The following is a 12,669-nucleotide window of genomic DNA, read 5'->3' on the forward strand; positions in this document are numbered from 1 at the left end:
AAGTTGAAAACAATATTCCGTTCTTGAATTAATTGTCTCATGAATTCTTAAATTCCTAGATTAACAGAATGAAACAAAGAAATTATGTCCATTTGATCACCTTTGGGGCTTGCTTCCTACGCCATTTGAAGTTCGAGTTGACAAAAAAAAAAAAACCAAACTTAATTTTTCCCCTTTCCCAATATGTTTTGTTAGGGGACATAAAGAGATAATAAAGAGAACAACAACGTATTTTTGCTACAGTGTACTAGTATATATTTCATTCATGTTTCTCATTGCGTTAAATTGGTCTTTTGCTATATCATTGCTACCTTGAAGGGCATTTTCAAATGAATGACAAAATGTCAATTTCTGCAATTTTTACTTTTGTACCTTGATTTTTATCTAAACTTTTTGTGAGAAATAATTATGAACATGAAAAACATTCACTTTCTTTCTTTCTTTTTTCTTGAATGTATAGATGTTCACCTTTGTTTCCTCATTTTGTTCACTAGAGAGAGGAGACCCCTCATTCTAGAAATGAGTTTGCAAACTCATTTTATATTGTGGAATGTCTTAAAGTGTATGATTTGTATTCATTTTCATCTCCTAGCAAGGAGCATTATTATATTACAAATCTCTCTCGAGCTCAAAATGTATGGTCGTCTTCGGTGATGGATCCGCCCCCCTGGCCTTGTAGTCAGGCCCCTGCGCTGCACGTCGCCTTTCCTCTGTTGATCCCCCCTGTGTTCAAATGAATCGTTCCATTATCTCCGGAAACCACCCTGTATGTCTCATGACCAGAACAGAGTGAGAACGATCAGTAAGTAAAATTATACTATTTTTCTGTAATCATTCACCTATCTTAAAGTAAATTAACCTGACCATGTTGTAACATTGTAAACACGCTATGAATACACGGAAATTGTCTGCAAACTTCAATTGTAGGGAGTGCGATTGCTGTGTAACATTGCACCTTGTACACAGGTCCGATTGTATGCAGTGCAGATGGCACGTTATACACGGGCCCGCTTCCCGTGGCTCTTGGCTGGATCAGTGCTCTACGCTGCATGTATCGCTGGTCGTGTGCGTATCACTTCGAATAGTGGCTGTGTTTAACAGTGTAGGCCTATACTTTGTGAATCCTCAATTATTCGACTGTAAATCGACACATCTTTCGTCCACAAATCGACCAATGCATGCTATGCTTAATTGAGAAATTAGTAAGTCTATTATCTACCTCCTTGGGCAACGTTTTAGCTTGCAATTACTCATATTTGTTGAAACAAAAGGGCTTTTTCTCTGGGCCCTCATAAGTTTCTGTCGTGATCCTGATTCGACCCTCTCCCTTCAACTTCCTGTCTGCCTACCGACATACCGTACCTCTTTTTGCTTCCAAAGGTGAACAATGTAAATGCCTTTCCAATTATCACCCCTTTTCCTTCCTCTGTAAGTCCACTTATTCTCTTTTGGACAGTCAGCAGTTCACAATGTTTATGAACATGAACATGACTTCTTTGTGAATTGACAATTGTGCAGGCAGTCACAAGTCTCTTCAGTTTAAATTGCCCTCTGAGTCTAAGAACCTTCATGACCATGGGCCATATGAATTTATACTACTATACTTGTTACTAGTCCATACCATATCCATAGTCATAGAGTCTGTTTGTGTTAGAGACTTTCAAAATTCAGTAGCCAACATATACATGAGAGTTTGAGTTTCCATGCATATCCCTGTTCACTTACATTGAATTTAAAATATCTAAATTTAACTGTAAATTGCTCATGAGGAAAAGAGATTAGTGCAGCCAATGAAATTGTCAGGATAATTTGTTCATAAAACTCGTGACTAAAGAAAAATTTAACATAAATAGGTATAATCACTTCATCATCTATGTGAAGTGAGAAATTGTCAAAATAAGTATTTTGCAACTGTGGATTAGTCTTGTAGTGACCCAAACAAAGATCACATCTTTTTATGGGTTATTTGTGGAGTCTATTGAGTCTATCAACTGTCAGTACTCTACCCAGACATCCTTTTTCAAAGGCAGTAAATTTTGAGGCAGCATACATTGTTTTAAAGTCACTAATAACACTGTTGCTGATATGATATGATCTGAGGCATACTTAACAATTTTTGCTATCATTTTCATCGCATACAATATGCTGCACATTGTCTATCCTCATCCAGAATAGGATTATTGCTAGTTCCATTGTGTGCCCAAAATGCTTTTATTTCAATTGTAACTGTCCAGGTGTAAACACTGTGTCGGGTAGTCTCACAAACACTATCATTTTTACTTGCAGGTGTTTTGTTCTGATGACTTGCCACTGATGTAGCCAAAGAGAGGAGACCAGGAAGCATCATTTGGAAACTTTTGACATCAAATGCAGAGGTAGTAGAGGAAAAACCTGAAAAGCAGGATGCCGGGCCAGGTTTACAACATTCCGATCATCCAGCCAGACCTCAGGCGGGAAGAGACCATTCACCAGATCGCAGACACGCTCGAGTATCTGGAGAGAATCTCAAACGATGTTTTTGAGCGCATCGAGTCCAGGGTCACAGAAAATCAAGAACGTCTGACCGAGATCAACAAGAGGCTCGATGTCGCACAGCTGCGGGTTGACAAAATCAAGAACAGTCGGAAAGCGATCAAGGTGTTCTCGAGCGCGAAGTACCCGGCTCCAGACAAGAAGGACATGTATAAATCTGTCTTCAGCGGAGATACAGAACTCTCCTCGATACCTAGGCCTTCGCGTAAACTGTCCAGCAAACACCAAACTTTGGACAGTCGAGCATTGAAGGAGAAACTGCAGTTTTACAATGTGCAGCTCAATGTGCGTAAGAAGGATAAAGATGGGGAGAACACGTGGGAAGGCCTTGGCGGACTTCCAAGGAACATTGCTTCTGTGACATCGCTGCTACTCTTCAACACCAGTGAGAACCCGTGAGTGCGCAACTTGCATTTTGTTTTGTGTTTGTTTGTTTGTTGTTGTTTTTTTGTATAAAGAGTGTCTGCAAGAGATAATGTGGTTATATCAAATCCTGTGTTTCACAGAACATGTAAATATAATCTCATCATTAACAGTTGTAGCAACCCAGGTGAACATTAATTTCTCCTTGAAAGTTGGAGCTTATTTTAGCTTATTTTAGGAATGTGGCTAGTATGCAGAACTTTTACAGACACTTCTAAGAACAGTGAGACAACATTCAAATGTGGCATTAGATTTTCATAGTTCAACGCATGGAAATAGAGGTTCAACATACCGGCTTGAAAAGTATCACATGTAAAGCACATCTTCAAAATGTGTATTGCATAAAATACACCAGTACTTCCTGTATTTATAGATATAAATCGCCAAAAAACAAAAGACAAAAGACAAAACAAAACACAAAGGAACGGACAGAAAAAAGAAAGAGAAGTTGTGAACATAGAGGATGTATGAAACAGAGTTGTTAAATTGGGCTGTCACAATAAGAGCAATCATGCACTGACAGCCTCCATTGTATTTTTCATTGCAGGTACAAGAAGTATGTGATGATCGACCCGCTGGGTGCGGTCACCAAGACGCGCAAGGCCATTGAGGAGGAGCAGGAGGAGATGGGGCAGGCGCCAACCTCCATCCTCCAGCGGGAGCAGATCGAGCGCATGACCAGCGACAACTTCTTCTACGTGCCCCACCTTGGGGAGGTTCCCGACATCGATGTGCCGAGCTTCCTTCCAGACCTGCCAGGTTGGTCTAGGACTCTACGAAACACCAGAAAAACAAACAAACAAACAAACAAGCAAAAACAAAACATAGAAGAGAAAGAAAAACAGTGGCTCCTTATGTGTATTGACTAACTTCAAATGATGTAAAAGTAGCCCTTTATTGAAAGGAGATTTATTTCTTTGACTCCTTCAGAGTATTCTGATTAGAATATGGATGTGCATGTGTCATGTGTGAAAATGTCCGTGTGTATTGTCTGTTGTGCCTAATGCATTTGCCTGTTGCTCTTAGATGATTTGACATGCTCCCTTCCATATTATGTTATAACCGTAAATTCAATGTGATACTCAGCAAGTAGTCCCTTTCCTTTCATGCACCCCACTATTGTTTTTCACGTGAGATCTGTACAAGTCATGTGTTAGTCTGTATCACCTAGTATGCCATTGAGCCAGGATGTGCATTATCCAGACTAACATCAGTAGAACAACTCATATCAAATGTGCATGTATCCATAGTTTTGTTGTTGTTGTTTTCGCTATAGCTGTTTGTTTGAGACTATATGATTTTGTTTATTTATTATTTACTTTCTTGTTTTTAAGTATGTTCCTTCTTCTCAGGTTGGATATTTGGTTATATTACATAAATGTAAAGTCGAGGTCACTCCTGACTGTATGACTTGCACATAGAAGTATGTGTATTTCTCTGAGATTGGGGTGTATCACTTACCTGACAGAAAGAAAAAAAAGTAAAAATATTTTTCTCTCCTTTCTGTTCATGACAGGCATTGCTGATGACATCATCTTTAGTGGAGATCAGGAGAGTTCTATTGCCCCCTCGCTACCCGGTGCAAACATCCCTGAGCTACCAAGCGTCATCTCCTCCCAGCCCAGTAACCTCCCGGCCCTGCCAGGTCCGGAGGGCTCCTCCAGCGTGCCTGCCATCATGCCTCCTGGAATGGATGCATCCGCCCCACCCCCACCCCCTCCGCCCCCACCACCAGATGCAGCTGCTGCCCCGCCTCCACCCCCGCCACCGCCCCCAGTGGCAGTGGAGACTGGAGGAGGAGGAGGGGCAGGAGCAGGAGGTAGTGGTGGCACTGCCTCCACCCTGCCTCCTGCATTGGCAGAGCCCAGTGGTGCACGATCTGATCTTCTGGCGTCCATCAGAAATGCAGGTGGGTTGTCTGTCTTGCACAGTTACAAAAATGTGACTGGACGACTAACATGTAATATGCATGATATTGAAATGAACCATATCAATATTCGTGTAGGAAGAATAACCAGTCATATGATTTATGTTTGATATTAATGATACAAGATATATATGACTGATTTTATTAGCATGACAAAGATGCACAGCAGCACACTACAGCAGCGTCTTCATATACTATCCTATCCTAGTAACTAAATTCAAAAGATGTTGCAGATGTAGATGATTCTGAAAGACATTATAGTAGGGGGAGAATGGGTAATGGGAAGGTTGGCCCAACGTGAATAAATTTGGAAATCCCTGTGATGAATTATGCACAGCTTTCTACACAGCACACATGCAGCCGAAGTATCTCGACCAGAGTTGAATTTTGCCGACAATCTTTGGTGCACATATGTGCTGATGGAAATTCTTTTCTAGCAGGCCTGTGCTAGTCAAGTCGAGGTTTTCCGAATATACTCAGCAAATGAAGATCAATAAACATCACCCATATGAATTCTGCATTACCAGGTGGTGTCAAGAACCTGAAGAAGAGTGTGAGGGACCGGAAGAAGGACCGGAAGAGGGAGAAGGAGCAGGCGCCGCCCTCGGGAGGCGGTGATCTGTTGTCGGACCTGACCAACATGCTGGCCATGAGGAGGAGAGGTATCTCTGGCAACAAGCAGGGAGGTGGAGGTGAGTGACAGCTATGTCTGTCGTATGACAGCCAAATCAGTGTGTTGTTACATGAGTTACCATGAACCCCACCCCCTCCTCCCTCCCCCCATCATCACCATGCTCAAACAGTCCCCTCTGCCATAAATAACTTAAGCAGTCCTTTACCTGTTAAGCTATCATGTTAGTTTTACTATAAACTGGCTATGGACAGACACAGAACTTGTTTTGACTATCATCGCAAGCTGGGAATGCCAAGTATTCTGCCTGTAGTTGACACAGTTACAGTTGTAGTAGATGATGCAATTTCTATTGCTAACATTACTGCAAAGAAGCCAGCCAACAGCTTTAGGTGTTTCTTGTTCATGGCGTCGTGTTTTGAAGGTCTCTTTGTACAATGTTATTTGTAACTAAAGCTGGGGTGAGCTTTCAAGTCCAGAGAGACACAGATACTGCAGATTTCAAACGGACAAAACATAAATCAGGGTAGTTGGACAATGCTAGAATTGCTCTCTTTCAAGCTTTCTGTGTATTTTAGTGTGCATTGTGTATTGTTTTCGAACAAGCAAAAAATAATGTGTGAGACAAACAATTCACTTTGTTGGACATACATGTACATGCAGATATGCTTTATCCAACATTAGTGCATCATGCAATGCAGCCTTGTTTGGTTTTCTACCACATGGATGAATTTTGAATCTGGGTTTTGGTGTAATTTTATGTTGTATACTTCACATATTTAAGAGTCTTTACTTGGGTTTTTACAAGTTAGAAATGATTTTTCAATAAAATATGTCCTGCTTGTCAAACTTGGAAAGTCAGTGGTGAATTCAGTAGAAAAAGAAGACAATTTTGTGCCTGAAATGCGGCATGGAAGTCATGAATGGCAGTGTTTACATCTAGAATTTTCATTCTCCATCCCTGTCTTTAGGTGGCGGCGGAGGAGGGAGTGGAAGCGGGAGTAACAAGACCCAAGACGGCCTCCCTGCCATCAACCAGCCGCCCCCGTCCAAGGGCAATGCCATGGACCGCCTGGCCAACATGATTCCCCCGCCCCCAAGACCTCCCGGCGGGGGAAGCGGCGGAGATGACGACGATGACTGGGATTAAGGCAACAAGAAAGCCGTGCGCGGCGTGTCACAAATGTTTACATGTTTTCCGGTCGTGGCAGCGATTTTAAAGTCTCTCCTTTCTCAGTGTTCCAATCTCATGGACTCATCCAATGCATTAAATGACTCTAGTTTGTATGCCTAAATTCATGTGATAATTATCGTCACAGCAATTTGCACGGTAGCACCAGACCAATGCATTAATATGAACTATCGTTAATGTAAACCAAATCCTACATTGGAGCAAGATTTTTTTTTCCATCAGGAAGTTCATTTTGCTGGTTAGGCACCACAATTTGAAATAGCACAGTAATTTGCATGTGCATGTTGCTGCAGCCAGCAGGTGCTATGTACGTAGTAACGCACACATGATAGTAACACAAGAACATGTGTATGCACAAAACTCACTAAAATAACATCTCCAAATGTCATTTGCAAGCTTTTTTTTTTTAGCACAGTCTACTATCAACCTAGTTCATTTCAATGATTTTGTGGTCAACTGAGGTGATCCAAATTATTGTGCTAGTTTGAAACTGGGGGATGTACCACCACCCATTAAATCATTACATGGGAAAATGTTGTATATATGCTCAAGCCCTTTTGTTCCCTCACATTTTATTGTAACTTTCCAAGCCATTTCACCAGCAGTATGGTTAATTTCCGAACTCCTTGCTGCCCCCCCCCCCCCCCCCCCCCCCCCCCCCCCCCCGCAAATATAACTCCCTTGACTCTCATTTACATTTGGACAACTTACTCAGGCATTACAATGTCACTGTCCCAAGATCAAGACCAAGAAGTTGCAGATGGGAACAGAGGGATGATGTAATCCCTGTTCACCAAGCTAATAGTTTCAGGAAAGAAGGCGAGCCAGGAGATGTGCCCACTGGAAAATAAAGCACAGTATCAGTTTATGTGAGATTTCATGAAAATCTGATTTTTTTTTTTTTTTTTTTGCTGAAATTTCCTTGACTCTTTTGGTGCTTTGCATGCACAAATGATTCTCCATGTGCATATTGTGTTGCACTGCACCTGGAAGCATTGGTTTGTGCAAAGAGTTGTGTGTTAAGGTATTCTTAAAGACAAAAGAAATGAAAGCAAAAAAAGAATGGAGTTCTATTCAATGTTGTATGCATTGTCACAGGATGAATAAGCCAGTGAAATGTATGACATCAGGAATTTAATTAATCTTTAACCCTTTCTGTGCCAGAGGGACTTTGACAGCGTATACAGCACTATGGAGTTTTTTTGTGCCATTGGCACTCAAAGCACAGAAAGGGAGCATATGACAGGCATCACATTCAACTTGGGCCAATGAAAGTATGGATTATGTTAAGTGCAATACAGATTATATCATAATGTGAAGAAAAGAAAAATCATGCCTGATATAGTTAGGAAGAGTGAAATTGCTGGCCAGGTGTGAAGTTCTTTCTTGAGTTAGTGATGGCAGTTTGGTTCTTTGTCGTGTAACAAAATAAATGTTTACAGATGTGTAAACATGACAAGAGTTCAATTGAAAAACAAGTAAAATTTACCCAAAATAGAAAACAAACAAAAAATGTTTCTTGGTTAACTACAAAAGAAACTTCAAAAATAAAATAGATATATGTAGACATGCCAAAAAAAAAAAAAAAAAAAAAAAAAAGAGAGGGAGAAAAGATAAGGAAATGAAAAAAGAAAGTAGGGCGCTGAGCATGTGGGCATACTGCTAAAGCAGAAAAGCAGCAATTTCATTTATGAGGCAGGTTGTTTCCTTGCAGTGATTAGCCACTAGTAATTGCAGTGTCAAATATGTAGTTGGTAGATGGAAGACTGGGCACAGACCTCGATTACTGTCCATGCATTGGAATATCTTTGGTGCTACAGTCCCAAGGATTATTGGTGCTCTTGTCTCCCGATTGAAAACAGAAGAGATGGTGAATAGGAAATGAAAAGGTCGTTAACCCATTGAGGACGAGTCCCAAGTATACTCCTGCAAGCGTCTATGGGAAATTCGTGTTGTAGCAAAATCATACCGTCCTCAACGGGTTAAAGGACAATGACCCCTCAGTCTCCCATTTACCTTTTGATTCCCTGAAACCTATCCTATGTGACACTAAAATTCCTCCATAAAGTATCCATGGACAATGACCTGAGACAATTATTCCTGTTCAGACGTAGATGATGAATACAGTCGTGGTTTAGGGCAGTTGTTGAACCATTTTGTCAAATTATGATAAATATGACCTGTTTGTCATCCAAAAATGTCAGATGGAATCAAATGCATTGCCCGACATCTGTAGCTTAGCATCTCTGAAGCAGATTTTAGTTAGATATAGTAGTCGTTAGGTAACCAGATGTAGCTAATTTGTTTGTTTGTGTTTGCACTGAATTGGCCGTATGTATTCAGCTATCACTGAATGAGCCGCTTGTACAGTCGGCATAAAAAAATATATCAGATGTTGATTGGCTTGTATCATAACTAGTCTCAGACATGATATATTCTTCATTGAAAATATATAATTGCTATCAAGTGCAAATGAAGAGGAAGAAAAAAACCCATGTCTCCCATGTGTCTTAATTTAATGTATCTGGCAGATCCATTTCAGAGTTATGTTGGATGTGTGGATGTTTTGCTGTATGCATTTCGGGGTCTTTTTCTCATTTTTTTTTTAAAAAGAACACAGAAGCAGTGGTGTTAAGTGGTACATGAACATGTATATGCAACCGAAGAAACCTTATTTCAATATCAAAAGTTGAATCAGTAATTCATGCATATTATCTGTCGTATTCTCTATCAATTTCATGATTGTTGTACAAAACATATTGTGAAGAAATATTGTAAGGCGATAAATTGCTTAAATATGAAATTGCTATAGTCATTGCATGTATGGTTGTACATTGTACATTTATTACAATTCTCATATTACAAAAGATACACAGAAAATTGTACAAAACTCCTAATAAACTTCAGACATTAGTGATGTACTATGCATAACTCTGTCGTACACAAAGTATGCAATAACAAAAAAAAAAGAAGAGAACACAGCCTCTGTTTGCCCAGATTCAAGCCTAAATATGTAAATGTAAACACAGCCTCTGTCTGCCCAGATTCAAGCCTAAATATATAAATGTAAACATCACACATCATTAATTCAAAATATTTGAGTACATGTCTTACACACTTCCTGAAACATTCATTTTTTTGAAGAATCAAATTCTTCCTTGGTGATTCAAGCAGGTAATTATGACATGTCTTGTTTCACAAACTCAGAGCTTTTGTTTATTTATTTCTTCATGGATTTGTCAGATATTTAGGAATACTTGCACTTGTTGGAATTAATGTTTTCATAGTAACAACAAAAATTTTAACAAAAACTTTAAGCCCCTTGCAGCCTGTGATTGTCCACAGATAGTCCAAACTTTTGAGGTAGCTGCAGCACAAGAAATGTCCAAAACTTTGACATTGACAATAAACTGCTGATCATGACCCTGGTGCATAAATAGATGCAATCAAACATAAGTCACAAAATCAAACTTAATTCAGGTATCAGCCAATCAGAATTGAGTATTAAGAAACTTATGTTTGATTTTCTGACTTATGTATGATCTGATCGCTTATGCAACTACAAGTAGGATCCAGTTTTGCTAACTTAATTTAGGAATTGGGAGTTGAACATCTCGCGTCATTTCTTTCTCCTTTTTTTTCCATTTTTTTTTTTTTTTTTTTTTTGGGGGGGGGGGTGACAAACTGGTATATCTTGTCCCCAAGATTTCAGATAGAAATATATGACATAACTTGACTATAAGCTTAAAAAAGATAATTAACTTTAGCCATGTATGTGTAATCGGATACCACAAAAATCATAAAACAATAATTAAAAAAAATAAAAAAAATACATGGCAATGGCAAGATAGAATCTGATTTGATATCTCAAGTGGAGACAGTTACCATTGTGTACTCCATACCTGAGAAAATCAAGACAAAAAAAAAAAAAAAAATCAGAAGAGTGGCTATGCCCAAGTTAAGGTCGGTAAACAAAAATGCACCTCACCTGATATTGTACAATCTATTCTCAATTCTACGCATTTGGTCAATTACAGGGCAGCTGTGAATTCCGACATTTGGGGATTGTGATGGACTCGTCACATGGTACTAAATTAAAACTTTCATACGACCCTGCACTTACAGTACTGCTTCACTTACTAGCAATGCTGCAGCAGTGAGTTGGCATAGTACAATGCATATATTATATGTACACAGGTTCTCAAAGAGGTATACTGAAGGTGGATACAAGGGGGGGGGGATCGAGTGTTATGATGAAGAACAGTACATGTAGTCTAACACACTGCCTATCACAACAAACACATTTATACTTATTGACAAAATGGCTGATATGTAATAACAGAACATCAAAACTTTGAGATGTTCTAAAATGCCTCATTCAGTTGAAGCTGTGAGTTTTTTTTAGGAATATTTTCTTGTTGTATTGAGTTGCAAATGGACACTGATCTTAAATATTTGGCAAGTAGGCAAAACATGACATCATACACAGCAAGAACTGCTGCTCTTTACAGCAGGTGTGATTATGCACTAGATTTTTTCCCCTTTCATTTATGTAATGACACATGCTTCAGAAGTTTGTTACTCCTTTTAAATACACCTGTGCCATACTAATCACACATTTAAAAGCTCACAAATGAATCACTCGGCTTGTTATGGACACAGAAAATGGAATAAATGATCCTATTTAAACTGTCTTTCTCTGCTTCAATGCATATCCCAGATATTATATATGTATATCCCCACATACTACACAATAATTGCATCAAGGCATATTCACATTATGGCAAATGTTCACAGATCACTTGATTGTATATGTGTATATTAGTAACCTAAGCTACATAATCCCATCCCAAACAACAATGAAAATATAGCAATAAAGATTTCAGATTCTTTGTAATATGCAGTCCTGTTTTTATCAAATATGAGACAACTTCAAAAGTGACTTGAAATTATCATGCACCTTCATCTTGTGTATTTTTCATAGAATGATATATGGGCCTGTTTCACAGAGTTGTGCAGCTATTGCTTCAACGACTTAAAAAGCCTTCTTTAATTGGTTGTTTCCAGGCTGCTGTCATACAGTGATTGCACGCCCTACAATTCACAATGTATGCACACCTCTTCATGACCAGGGCCCCTGATATAGGCCTATGCTGTTTCATCTGCTGAGGGCAGTCCATAACAAGCTGGACCCACATATTTAACAATCTATTTCAAGAATAAGTAAAAAAGAGATTTAGATGATGGAATAATTCTACTACACACAAACTTTTCAAGAAACCTAGTGTGAAGTTACACCCTGATTTTTTAGTGTACAATGATCCTTCATGATATTGTTATCATTCATTGTCTATACTACTGTACCATACAGTAATCTCTATGTCCAATTGCTGTTAGAAAAGGGGCAAGTTAAGAGTTACCATTAACACAGTATCTAGCAATGTTTGTACACCAATACGGTACAGAGAGCTCAATGTCATGATTTGATTCTGCCAAAAAAAAAAAAAAATAATAATAATAACAATAATAAATAAATAAATGAAAAAAAAATCAAGCTGCATTTTGGAACATGCTCCAACCATTAGACAAGCAAGCAATGATGATCAAGATTGCAAATGGAAGCATTCTCTTTCTGATGTAGACGTGAAAGACAAGTTTGGAAGAACCCCAGAGCTTGGAGTATCGAAGTCATGCAGTCAATATTGAGTTGAATCTATGTTTGAACAATACAGCATATAATCCAGCTTCGTTGCTTGAGACAGTTGCCTACTCTAACCGACGATATCAACCATGATATCAGATGTGCAAATGGATCCATATTCTTCCTTTTGTTTTTATGCTGTACAAACTGCATATATCATTGATGTCAAAGTTCTAAATTCTGTCTTTGCAAACTCGATTTCACGGTAATATAAAAATCATGTATCACCAAGGAAATGAGACCAAGAAGATGAGGAAAGCTGG

At 39.0% G+C, this 12,669-nt stretch overlaps 1 protein-coding gene across 1 annotated transcript; it reads left to right on the forward strand.

Annotated features, from left to right (window-relative positions):
* The first annotated feature begins 758 nt into the window (after positions 1 to 758).
* On the forward strand, positions 759 to 7,285 carry LOC139724877 (WASH complex subunit 1-like). The gene is made up of 6 exons (XM_071635998.1): positions 759 to 802; positions 2,287 to 2,927; positions 3,503 to 3,714; positions 4,472 to 4,864; positions 5,410 to 5,574; positions 6,485 to 7,285. The coding sequence occupies exons 2-6, from the start codon at positions 2,404 to 2,406 to the stop codon at positions 6,661 to 6,663; spliced, it is 1,473 nt and encodes a 490-aa protein (XP_071492099.1). The 5' UTR covers positions 759 to 802; positions 2,287 to 2,403; the 3' UTR covers positions 6,664 to 7,285.
* The last annotated feature ends 5,384 nt before the right edge of the window (positions 7,286 to 12,669 follow it).

The sequence above is a fragment of the Diadema antillarum genome, unplaced genomic scaffold (assembly GCF_040938485.1).
Source record: "Diadema antillarum isolate AM-2024a unplaced genomic scaffold, OU_Dant_1.0 seq00000002_RagTag, whole genome shotgun sequence".
Lineage (NCBI taxonomy): Eukaryota > Metazoa > Echinodermata > Echinoidea > Diadematoida > Diadematidae > Diadema > Diadema antillarum.